The following is a 13,327-nucleotide window of genomic DNA, read 5'->3' as shown; positions in this document are numbered from 1 at the left end:
TACACAAAGCCACCTCTTTTAATCACTAGCTGCTGTCTCAGCGCAGCAGCGCAGTATTGAGTCAAATCCCCCCCCACCGGGGTCAGGTTGGCTCTGCCCTCCTAAAGGGAACGGCATCCTGGGTACTTGGCGAGACCGACACAATGCCACAACCTGCTCATTTATCTACCTGCAACAGCAGCAACGACAGCAGAGATTCACTGAGCTGCCGCTAACCCATTAAGACCGGAAAAGCATCTGTCATTTTAGTTTTAACCACTTTTAACCATTATTTCATACTTTGGCTATTCAAAAATAGCAGATATACAAGCTCATAGCGCGGCACAGAGTGCCGCGCTATGAGCTTGTAGATCTGCTACTTTTGAAAAATCGTGACAATTTCTGCACATCTTTGAATATATTTTTTAAAGTGAATATTTGTGAAATATTTTGTTCCAGGGACATCCAGAAGAAAAGATTTGAGTTAAAGATGTTGTTTCAAAAAAAGATGTATTCAAAGATTTGCACAAATGTTCAAGATTTTCTTTTAAATAGCAGATCTACAAGATCATAGCACGCTGTAAAAACAACATGCCAGCGGTGTGAACGCACGTCGTTTGCATGGCGGGCCAGCGTTGTGACGAGGGAGGTATTTTTAGTCGTCATTCTTTTCTGTGGCACCGCTGTGCGTTTCCACTCAAGTGTCTGCGAGGCTTGAACACTGTGCTGCTGTCACAGTGAGGTCTTTATGATCTCACTGTTCCTGTTCCCATTTGGCACTGTGTCCATACTCAGGGGTCAGTGCGTTTGTTCCTCTGTGTGCGTGCGTGTGTCTTCGTATTACTATACTTGTGAGGGCTAAATGTCCCCATAAGTATAGTAGAATTTGATCAAATAGACATTGTGAGGACCATTTTCCTGGTCCTCACAACAAACATTGTTGTTTTATGGTAAAAGAAAATGTTTTCAATTCAGATTCAGTTTGGGTTTAGGGTTAGGATTAGACATTTAGAGGTTAAGTTTGGGGGGTTAGAGGTAGAATTCTGCTTGATTATACTTAGTTTCACGCTGGTGTGGTGCACCGGAAAAATAGCCGATCTACAAGCTGCCACGCGTAAGCTTGTAGATGCAAATGGCATTCATGAAATCGCCATCCTAAAATGTTGATGTCCTCACAAGTACAGTAATACAAACCTGTGTTTGTGTGTGATACAGTGTGGGAAGGATGCCTAATGCTGCTCTATGCATCAGCTAAAACAAGAGGATGCTCCTGAGACTGGGAGAGGGGGAGGGAGCGGTTGTGTGAGTGAGGGGGTTGGTGGGGGGTGTTGGGGCTCATCCACGGAGTCTAAATTCAGCCGCCACCTTCAGAAGTTTACCAAACAGATTATTAACCCATTCAATCCGGGAACGCATACTGTGTCATTTTAGATTTTTAGCTATAATAACCATTATTTTATACTTTGGACTAATCAAAAATAACAGATACTGTATACAAGTTCCGAGCTTGTAGATCTGCAATTTTCTATCTGCCCCCATCTATCTTTTCTATCTGCCCCCCCCCATCGCAAAATATTTTGTTCCAGGGACCCCCCAGAAGCAAAGATTTGAGTTTAAAATGTAGATCTACAAGCTCATAGCGCTCATAGCGTGCTCGGTGTTGCGCTATGAGCTTGTATATCTGCTATTTTTGAATAGCTAAAATGACAGGGGTGCGTAACCGGAGGATTGAATGGGTTAAAAGAGACCACAGGAACCTTTAATTAAACTGTTGGCTGGTTGTCTGCCAAAGTAGCTGCTGTCAGAAGAAGAGACAAACTTACCGACGGCAGCCAAAATGTACCAGCGTTTGGCTGGTGACGGCGTGTTAATTTCCTACCCTGATCCTAGATGAATTAGCCCACTAATGCAATCTAATGGTGTCATTACAGCGTTTCAATTAAGCCACTCATCGGCATCATCCCCTCCCCCTGCTTTTTGTATTCTTCTGCCCTGCTTTTTTTTCCTCACTGGCCTTGTAAGACTTCTGCGTTATTCGCAAAACACTAAGCAAATCCTTGTTGGTTCATTCTTCATAACGTTGCTGTCGGGTAGAAACCTTTTATCTCCATATTTAAACTTTTTGTGTTTTTTTTTGTTGTGAATGAATGCCCTACTTGATCATACTACAGCGTCACACAAAAGCATCAAAAGCAGCAGATAGACAAGCTCAAAACGCGGCGCGAAACACGGTGTGGCTTTTGCCGTTTTTGAATTTGAATCCTGAAAAGTAACTGTTTTGGACATATGAGGTTTCTGCCCGACAGAGAAGATATGTGTATTGATGCTGTGACAATACACTGTGACCGTGTGAGTCAGTTGCGGTATAACGTTACCAGATGTGACACAGCGTTGTGCTGTGGGTTCTTGGGCAGATGATTAACGTTGTAAAGCAAAAGAAAAAATGAATCGACAAAAAAAGATACTCTTTCCTTTGTCCAAGAAGTCTATTGTATATTTGTACCAAACCATGACCATACGTATACATGTTTCAGATTACCCTTAGAAAAAATATATTGACATCATTCCAAGCTGTCAGAAAAGCAGCAGACACTCATCCACACTTCTGAAAGATCTTAATGTTCTGCCCCTTATGCTGGTTAAAGTCCTTTAGCTCAGGTGTTGAATGTTCCCTTTCTGTTATTGTAGCCTGGCTCCAGACCATAGATTCAGCTTCAGTCTGATAATCAGGCTACTATTATTGCCTTTTTTGTGCTTTAAACACAAGGTTGAAAACTGTTCTAGCCCATTTAGACCTGAGGCCGATTCTAAAAATGCCTTTTAAATCCTGACACAGATGCTTGAAAGGGCTAGTCATGACACTTATCTCCATCATTCAGAAAATGGTTTGGCTAGTTCTCAGCCAGTGCATTACCTCAGGTATCCATCATTCAGAAAATGGTTTGGCTAGTTCTCAGCCAGTGCATTACCTCAGGTGTGCAAAGAAGGACAGACTGATGTCATTGCAACCTTCTACAATAATTGCAAAGGTTATAGCTTTTTAATTGTACAACGCGTGATAGGTTGTAAAATCACCTGCATCCACTCAGGATTGGAGAAGAGCTTTTGTAAAAGTAGACGAGAGCGCACAGCGGCACATTATTGCAGGCGAAAGTCACAGCTGAATTCAGTAAAGTGATAAAAAAGAAGTTACTTTGGGACCTAAATCACATGAACACATTTTTTTATTATTTGAGATTGCATCATTAAATGATTTCATTACCTCCAGGTAGTCACTGCCTGCCTGCACTACGCTGCAGCTGACAAGATGACAGACAATCGATAGCTATACCATCATGGTTCTGATGATCCTTTCACTTAGAAAGGAGCCACCTTAGGTGGTTCGGGCATCTAGTATGGATGTCTCCTAGGGAGGTCCTTGCTGCACGTCCCACTGGGAGGAGACCCCGAGGCAGACCAAGGACCAGATGGGGGGATTATATCTCCACACTGCCTGGTCTTGGAACGCCTCGGGATCCCCCAGGAAGTGGCTAATGTTGCTCGGGAAAGGGAAGACTGGAGCTTTCTGCTAGAACTGTTGCCCCCGCGACCCGATTCCGGATAAGCGGTTGATGGATTATATTAATGTTTTTTTTTACTTTTTTATTCCTGCTGTAGTTTGTTGTTTATCTCATTTATCTCATTGTGTTTTACTTTGCATTAGTATTGCCCCTGTTTGATTAAATACTGCATGATCCAAGTTCATTATTATCATCGCCAGCGCCCTGCTGCAGTTCTCATAAAGAATTTGGCAGGAGACCGAGAGACTGATGTGGTGGATGTGTGCTGGATGATGTCAGACTCACTTACAAGGATATGAGAGTCTCAACACAGGGCAGAACACACAAAGGTCATCTGTGTGAACGGGTGCACAATGAGCCTTGTCAATGAAAAGTGACAGTACCCCATGTAATTAGCGCACGATAATACCGGGGTCTGCACAGCAGGTCGTGTAAGATCTGTGTCAGTGTGATTGGGATTATGTAATAGCACAAGCTACCACAGCTGTCAGCATTGAGCACTGCTCTGCCATTACGCTGACTTATGCCCTGGCCTTATTGCTAGGCCCTTGCGTCATCCATCCCCACAGTCAGGGCTATAAGTCTGATGTGTGATGGGGCTTTTTGGCCTTTTGGCTGCGCGTCAGGGTGGAGTGGATCAGGGCCCTGGCTGTTTATGTGGTTTTAACAGCAGACGGATGGCTGGCTAGCTGGCTCGCTATAGCAGGGCAGAAGTGGAAACCTCATTCTTTGCACACTAACGCAGATTGACAATGTCACAGGAAAAGAGACGAATAAACGGATTGAGGAAACACGCGGGGAGGGAAGGGTGTTTTCCCTACTGTCGTGTCCCCGTACCCTCTCTGTCACAGCACTTCCTAAAGCGTTTCGACGTCCATAACATATCATGTACAGCAGGGATGGGCAACTGGCGGCCCGCGGGCCGCATGCGGCCCGCACCGTCACTCAATGCGGCCCCAGGCCAAAATCCAAAAAAAAAAAAAAAAAATCTTTTTTTTTATTTTTTTTTTTTTTTGGCCAAAAATGTTTTAAATTGTTTTTTGGCCAAGTCTACACCTGCAACCACACGTAACTTCTACTTTATTCTTCTTATTCCTCGTCTTTGTATTGGTATTGTTTGTGTTGGAGCGCCTCAGTGCGGCTGCAGAGTTCATGTGCAACCTCTTCCAGAGAGAGATAGAGACACTAGAAACTCTGCTGGAGACACAAAACAAACTGTGTAGACTTGGCCCTTTGAAATAAAATGTATTTTGGCCCAAAAAAAAAAAGTTTTCTTTTTTTTTGCATTAGTCGACTGCCAGTCGACAAATAATAATAGTTAATATCCCTTATGTATCACATATGTGACTATTATGGTCTTTTTGAGTAATGGGGTACTACTGGCGAGAGTGCCGATAAACGGGCGGGCTGGGACCAAAATCCAGCCCTGGCATTTTGGTCCGAACCGGCGCACCGCCCCCGGACCGTTTTGCCAACGGGAGGGGTTTTGTCAAGGGGGGGGGGGGGTCCCTGCCGATAAACAATGCGGCCCCCCAGAGTGATTGAGGAAATTTTGTGGCCCTCACCATCTACAAAGTTGCCCACCCCTGATGTACAGTATACTGTATATCTGCTGCTATGCTCACACATTATGTTTTACCTCAGGTACTTACCGCACCTTATGTCTTACCTCAGGTACTTACCGCACCTTATGTCTTACCTCAGGTACTTACCGCACGGTATAGATATACGGTACTATGTGTAAATATGTAGATAATTTGTTTTTATTGATTTATCTTCACCCTCGCCTCCCCCTTCTTCTTTCCTTTCTCTTATGGAAATAACAAAAACGATGGAGCTTGCACGAAAGAAACACATTTCACCCACTGTGTTACACCTGTAAACCAGTGATGTGACAGTAAAGTTGATTCTGATTCTGTTTGAGCTGAGCTGCTAGCGTATTGCTCAGCCAGCCTGGGAGAGACCGGGCTCTCCCTCTGACCCATGCTCTCCAGGCTGTGGCCTTGGACACTGGAGAACAGGCATTTGATGAGTCACTGTGCCCCTCCTCCTCCCTGGGCTGGTACAGTAGTCTGCGAGCTGATGCCTAATTTAGCCTACATTTGCTGGAAGGACCACATGGCATTAAACAGTATAGCTGAAATTGCACACAACTAAGGCTGCAACGAATGATTAATCTGTTAATTATTATTATTTTGTTAATGATTTATTCAGACCACCAAATGACAGTATAAGCCTTATACTGTTACCATAATGTTTTACTTGGTTACCTTATCATGAGGTAATCAGGTAAAACATTATGGTAAATGCTCATAACCCAAACTGACATCTTGAAATTGCTTATGTTAACCGCAGCTTTTCATTTTATAAGATGCAACAAAGACTAGCATTCACATTTTGAAATCAATTCAAATTATATTATTATAAACAGTTTTTTACTTGAAATCTCATTAGATAACCTTTCGGTTGATCAGTCATTTAACTAAGCCACATCCCGCGCCGTGTGAGCATGTTCACAGGTTCTGTACACTACGGCATGGTTTCAGATTAGATAGGATCAGATAAGATAAACCTTTTTGATCCAGATGGGGAAATGAATTCTCTCAGAACCTCATAATAACTGCCCTGCTCAGGAGGTTGTACTAACCTGAGTTCTGGGAATCAGTGGGAGGAGCAAGCAGTGCTGTTGCTCTGGATTGGTGGATCTGAGATGAAGACACTGGAACCACATGCTCCAGCAACACATTTGAAGTACAAATATCTGTGACAGTGAAATCAAATGGAAAAACTCTCTCAGTGCAGACCATGAACCCGACTTGGAATCCAACCCCTGTCTTGTGTCACGTCTCTTCCTTGGTTTCCTGTTCCTCTACTACACTTTACTATCTGAAATAAATATACATTTCCAAATGTAAAAAATACAACAAAAACAGATAATGAACAGGGCAATCAATTGGTTTCTGTTGAAATGTTCACATACAACGTCAGTAAAGAAATTATATCAGCAGTTTTTTACGATGGTTGGCTCTAGTTGTCATGGAAACGTGAACAATACAATCGCAGAACTTCACAGGTTGTGGAAGTTTCCAGGTTATGGAAGGTTATGGATTACTGTTTGTAGTGGAAAATATCCAATAATGCACACACATACCATGAGACGTGGATGTTGATAGAGAGGCTTTCTTCTATCTCTCAGTGACGTTACACTGGCCTCACTTCCCGTCGTCACTGTCTGCTTGGCTCAAGCAGTCTGCATGTTTTTTTCTTGGTCTCTCTCTCTCTCTCTTACACACATTTACTCCTCAATTCAAGTTCAGTAGGACAGTGTGATTCCTCTGAGAGCCAGGAATACCGCCAGTGGCTGACTAATGCACAATGAAATGGAACAACTGCACTTGCTTTTTGGACTTCACTTTTGTGCCACTGCCCTCAAATGTTAAGAATTCCCTTCCAGCATCCGTACGTCAGTCCTAAACACATTAATTGGCTGGCATTGATTTAGTTCAGCCTTAACAAAGAACAGACCAAGAGGCAGCCCCTATAGAGGCTGTGCTCCTCCTTAAGCAGCATAGCAGCTAAATGGATACTCACTTGACTTGCACACTGGTGTTGCCTGTGTTAAATAGCAGATATACAAGCGTTGTGAGCTTGCAGATCTGCTATTTACTGAGCACGACACCGGCACGCAACGCAAAGTATAAATCAGGCTTTATTTACACAAATGGTTTGAACTAACCGTCATTGCCTTTCTTATAGCCCTGCAAGCTCACTAAGTTAACATGAAGATGCACGTCGAATTCCATGATAATCCAGTCAGCAGTTTTTGAGACTTGTTTTGAACAAAAGCGGAGGACGGACCAACCGACCTTGGTATCCTTTTAGAGCCGTGCCGCTAGTGGCATGCCTGTAGCTACCAGGAGAACACCAAGGTCATGTTGTCACCATTTTTGGGGGTTTGTGCATATCGTTGCTGTTGGGTAGAGACGTCTTATCTCCATATTTTAACTTTTTGTGTTTTTTCGTAAATGAATGCCCTACTTCATCATACTACAGCATCACACAAAAGCAGATCTACAAGCTCAAAACGAGCTTGCGGATCTGCTGCTTTTGCAATTTTTTTATTTGAATCCTAAAAGCTAACAGTGTTGGACATATGAGGTTTCCACCCGACAGAGACGACATGAGAGAGAGAGAGACAGAAAGAGATAGCTTTCATCATTCGATTTTGTCAGTATTGTATGAAATAAATAGGCTATAGTTGTAAATGTATAGAAGCTACTCAGTCTGCTTTAACACTAGATGTCGACGCTGCTGTTATGACATGTCACCCCTCTGTGGAACAGCTTTGTTTGATTCTGTGTAAAAAAAAGTATTTGTCCTACGCACCTGTCACCAACCTTTGAGGTGTGCATCAGCCTTCGTTAATAACGGCTCTTTGTTACGCCACTATTGCAGGATCTCTGTATGTATAAAATGACTATAGATTTCATGGGGTGGGGGCTGCTTGCTTCAAATCATATCAAATCAAACTTTATTTTTATAGCACATTTACAGCAGCCCAAAGCCGACCAAAGTGCTGAACATAGTTAAAAACTAAGCAATTCAAAGCATAAAGAAACATCAACAAATAATATGCATTGACAAAGAACAACAAAAAACAATGCAGAGTTAAGACAGATCAGGAGAGCTTAATACAACTGAAAGCAAGAGAGAACAGGTGAGGTTTAAGTAAGGATTTAAAAGCCCAAATCGACTAGGCAGCTGATCAGATCTAATGGGGAGGGGCAACATGTTCCAGAGCCTGGGGCCCGCCGCCGCAAAAGCACGGTCACCTCTGCTCCTCAAATTAGTCGTATGAACGACCAGCAACAACTTGTCCGCAGACCTTAAAGCCCTGGCTGGGATATAGGGCTGGAGTATAACAGAAATATAAGAGGGTGACAGGCCGTGAAGGGTTTGGTCAGAAACCTTGGTCAGAAATAGAAAATCGACATTTTTTAAAGGAGCAAGTCATGAACACTTAAGAATAGACTACAGCCATCGTAGTGGAGCAACCTTTTACATTTTTTACAAGCTCAGCAAGTTTCCTCAGGTGTCTTTGTCCAAATGTTTGCCGTTATATCAATGACCTTTTAGGCTTGTGAAACTGAGCGGTGGGTCAGCTCACATGCATGGTTTATTTGAACACTGTTACTAAAGCTGGACCCTGGTAGAAGGCAGCGTCAGAAGTGCAGAGTGAATGAGGGGTCACAGCAGCTCCTTTGATCAGCAGCAGGAGTGGTGGTGTAATCTGTTCCTTAGGAAATGATGGCTGGACCAGACTGTGAATTATACTCTACTGCTGAATGCTTCACCGAGCAGCCTCTCTTCCGAAAACCACCATGTCCACTTGTTTTTTCTACTTGTTGGACTACAGCAGTGGTTCCCAAACCTTTTAGCTCAAGACCAGAAAGAGAAATGAGACATTTGCCCGGGGCCCAAACTAGTGAAAATAGTTCACTACTTCTTAAACTTTTTATTTTACTTATTTATGGCATTTTTTATTTACTCCCCATCAAAATTGGTCCGCGACCCAAACATGGGTCTCGACTCCCGACCCACTGTTTGGGAAACAGTGGACTACATGGATTTGACATTGTAAATGAGTGTTACTCTTGAGACTTTTCCGTGCCCTGGTTGGTCGTCCTTGATTTGAGGATGCTACCTTAGCATTTATGATGTTAGTAGATGGACAAGAATTGAGAGAACAAAAACCTAACCAGCCACATTTACAGCACCACAGGAACCATGGTAACATTGCACTACATTTTAACATGGTAGATTACCATCCAAACGACATATTTTTAGAACACTGGTAAACCAAATGTAAACATGTTGTACTCCTATTTAACTATGTCATGTTGACTTTTACATATTTTTGTCTGTCTGTCAAAAGTTAAATGCAAGACTCAATATTATTGCTGTAAAGCTAAAAGGCATTAGGAAAGACTGGTAGCATTGCTAGTGAGCTCCCCTTCACAATTACCCCGATGCTCAATGAATTAACTACCGAAATTCACACCAAGTCCCCCCCCCCCTCCGAATGCATTCTTTAGAGTTTAATAAGGCATTGAACTTTTCTCGGCACCTCACTCAAAATAGCACACTCAGTGCCACACAGTTCAGCATTTCCTGAGTCTGCACTGGACCCATGCCTGCATAAACGCCGCCCCCCCCCCCCCCCACTCCCTCCCCGTCCCGCATGCGGTTCCAGGGGAACTGAAGAGGGACTTTTGTGGACTGAGAGGAATAAAGAGATTTTAACCACTTCAAGCGCCACTTCAATTTTCCAGGAGTGTTCAAAATTATTTCGAAAAATAGCTGATCTACAAGCTCACAACGTGTCGCATTGTGACCCATTGCTAGCTTGTCGATCAGCTGTTTTTTGTTTGTTTTATCTTCGAAAATGTTCACCTTATAATGACATGCCCCAAAATAGGGACGCCAGGGCTAATGTAGTTAAAAGCAATGAACATTGGGAGAGAGTTGGGTGAAGACTAAAAAAGATGAAGCGGATAGAATAGTGACAGACAGAGAACAAAAATGCTTTAAATGAGGCGAGAGAGAGAGAGAGAGACAGGGGTTGATTCAGATCCATCGCCTGCCTGCCGTTTGAGTTGCTCTGGGAGAGTAAAGGAAGAGGATGAGTGAGGAGAGGAGGGGAGGGGAGGGGTTGGTGGTAGATGTGAGTGACTCCCCATCCTTATACGGTCACATGCAGCCCTGGCACGAACACACACACACACACACACACACATCGAGAGCCGAGCCGGGGAAAACATGCTCATTTAGAGCTTACATAAACACATCGACCCTCAGACCCCCCCCCTCTCCTCCCAGCCAGGGTTAGAGGAAGGGAGAGGAACACTGTGGAATTCCAAAAGGGAGTGCAGTACAGTGCCTTGTCGAGAAATTCCTGGGCTTTTGGAAGCGTCCACTCCAGTCAGTCTCTCTCCTGCAAACGTCAGGACTGAAAAAGGAAAACGCTGCCATTTCTTGGCAGCCATTCCTTCCTTCCTACCTGCTGCTGGTTGTGGTCTGAGGGTTGCTCTAATGGTGGGGGATGAGACATTTAAAACTTGACTCGCATCTTTATTGAGATAAAATAATTGAACCATTTTCAACTAAACCTGGCATCAATTTTGGACATTTCATTGGCAAACATTTTTCAATCGTTTTAAAGAATAGCCGCTCTACTAGCGTGCGATGTGACACGTGAGTTTATAGATCAGCTTGGCTTTTTTTTATATATTTAGGGCTTAACCACTTGAAGCCAAGCGTCCGTATTCTGCCGTGAACATTAGCCAAAAAATAGCAGATCTACAAGCTTGTGGCGCATTGTGAGCTTGTTGATCGGCTATTTTTGGCGAAGAGATTTGGTGTAGACGGAAAAAGTGGTCGAAGTACCGTTGTAACTCAAATCCGGTTCTCTGAGACTACAGGGGGTTTAAGTGGTTAAGACTTGATAATGATGATGATATGATCTTAATAAATCATGTTTGTTTTCTCTAGTTTTTTTTTTGTCTGTGTGTATTGCTCTTTGGTTGCTCTGTAAAACATTTAGTGACCAAGCCTGTTCTTTCTCACCTCTAGGGGACTCGTACGATGTGTGCGCCATCTGCCTGGACGAGTACGAGGAAGGAGACAAGCTCAGGGTCCTGCCATGTTCTCATGGTGAGAACACTGCTGATGTCCCATAAATCTGCTGCTACACCCATGAGTCCACTCCCTCTCGCTGTTGTCGGGCAGAAACCTCTTACATCCATATTTTAACTTTTTTGTGTTTTTTTTTTTATTAATGCCCTACATGACCATACTACAGAGTCACACAAAAGCATCAAAAGTAGCAGATCCACAAGCTCGAAACGCTGCGTGAAGCGACACGTTTTGAGCTTGTAGATCTGTTACTTTTGCTATTTTTGAATTTGAATCCTGCAAAGTAACAGTTTTGGACATATGAGGTTTCCACCCGACAGACGATTTATTTTAACACACACACTATATTACTATAGTTGTGAGGACATCAATGGTCAGTGTTTTTTCTGAATTCAATTCTTTACAATGTATTGTCATTTTTAACCCAAAACCTAAAGCCATGACACCGGTGTGCCACTAAGTATAAATCTGCCATACCTCCAACCTTAACCCCTGAACTCTTGTCAGTCTCTCCTCAACGATTTTGCACCTCAGTGGGTTGACCAGTCGCTCTGACGTTGCACATGGCCTGGGCATTGACCATTGGCATGTGCAGGGAGCTCAGTGGCCTTGTGGTTAGAGTATCCGCCCTGAGACTGGGAGGTTGAGGTTCGATCCCCGGCCGGGTCATACCAAAGGCTCTAATAATGGGACCCAGTGCCTGCCTGCTTGGCACTCGGCATCAAGGGTTGGATTGGGGTCCCTGCGACATACTAGCGTCATCCAGGGGATGTACTTGTACATCAAGCTTCCTCACACTAAGGAAACAGGAGATAGGCTCCTGCCCTATGGGCCTCAGGGCTCGGCAAGGCTTACTTACTTACTTATATGCAGGGAGTGATGGAGGGAGCTGATTCTTCACTTTCCCCAAATTTAAACTGTTTAATTATGGCCACACAGGATATGGGATCTGTAGTCACGGTCCTCGCAGGCTATGGTATCTGTAGTCGTGGTCGCGGTCCCATAATGGACAGTGGGTGGAAATGCGGGTATGGACTAGTTATCACAACTTTGATTCACTGACAAATTGTTGTCATCAAGAAAACGTAGTCGTAATAAAGAAACAAAACAAAAACCAGGCTAAAATGTCTGCTTCAATTACCACATTGATTATCAAATGGAATAAACCCAGTACACATAACACTTTAATCACAATATAATGATTAAACAGTAAAGCATTCTCATATTGAACCCTCTGACAGAACTCTTTCAGTGCATTCAATGTGATCGAGTGGATTGCATTAGTGTACCGCTGACCGGTTAGTGCATTGATTTATTTTATTTAGCTTTGGGCATCTTACCATGAGCTAAATTTACGTCTCTTGATATTGTAGGACGGCTTTTAGGGTAATGCTGTAAATCCTACAATCCCCTCTTTAGTTTATATTTACTTTAAATCCTAGACTTTAAAATGTATTAAGCTGTTTGTCTTTGAACTTTAAGTATACAATGTAACTGCTCACTTATTGTATTTTAAGCCTCATGTACGTTTGGACACTCTCAGAGTTTTTTTTACCGTGTAGATCCTTGAAATGAAAACGTTTGAGAACCTAGACCTTTGCTCCTATAGTTATAACCACAGCTGGGTGTGAGGAGGGAACACGTACTTAATGTAAAGCATGTGCACTCTCTAACCTCTACATGTTGACAGCTTGTCAGGAGGAGCAATAAACTCTTTTACAGTGTCACCATGAGTCACATGGATTAAAGCAAAATAAACTCTCACGACTGAACAATGTTCCTAATCTGTGATTTGTGAAACCGCGTGAAAGGAGGCGGAGCCCCCCATAAACATGAACTTCATAAACAATTAGCACAATAATTACAATTATAATGTGTTGGTAGCCATACAGCCAACCATTTGAAGAAATTGCAGATGGAGGTTTTAACCTTGGCTTGTATTCAATATCCAAGATCATTCAGGTATTCTGGAAGATTCAACATGTATTCTATTGTTGTTTGACCACTTCAAATACTCTTTAATCTTAAAGTAACTAATGACCGAAAATAGGCTATCGAGAAGCTTGTAGATAGCCTATTTTCGATGCACGACA

The 13,327-nt window shown here is 43.1% G+C and overlaps 1 protein-coding gene across 1 annotated transcript in view; it reads left to right on the top strand.

Moving 5' to 3' along the window:
* rnf13 (ring finger protein 13) overlaps positions 1-13,327 on the top strand; it is an 82,975-nt gene that overhangs the window by 67,177 nt on the left and 2,471 nt on the right. The window contains exon 9 of the mRNA XM_084066326.1: positions 11,172-11,252. Coding sequence (XP_083922452.1) covers positions 11,172-11,252 — 81 coding nt within the window. The remainder of the gene's footprint in view (positions 1-11,171; positions 11,253-13,327) is intronic.

This window comes from Gymnoscopelus microlampas (genome assembly GCF_963454915.1).
Source record: "Gymnoscopelus microlampas genome assembly, chromosome: 9".
NCBI classification, from domain to species: domain Eukaryota; kingdom Metazoa; phylum Chordata; class Actinopteri; order Myctophiformes; family Myctophidae; genus Gymnoscopelus; species Gymnoscopelus microlampas.
Note: the sequence above shows the minus strand (reverse complement) of the source record. Positions and strands in the feature narration are given on the sequence as shown.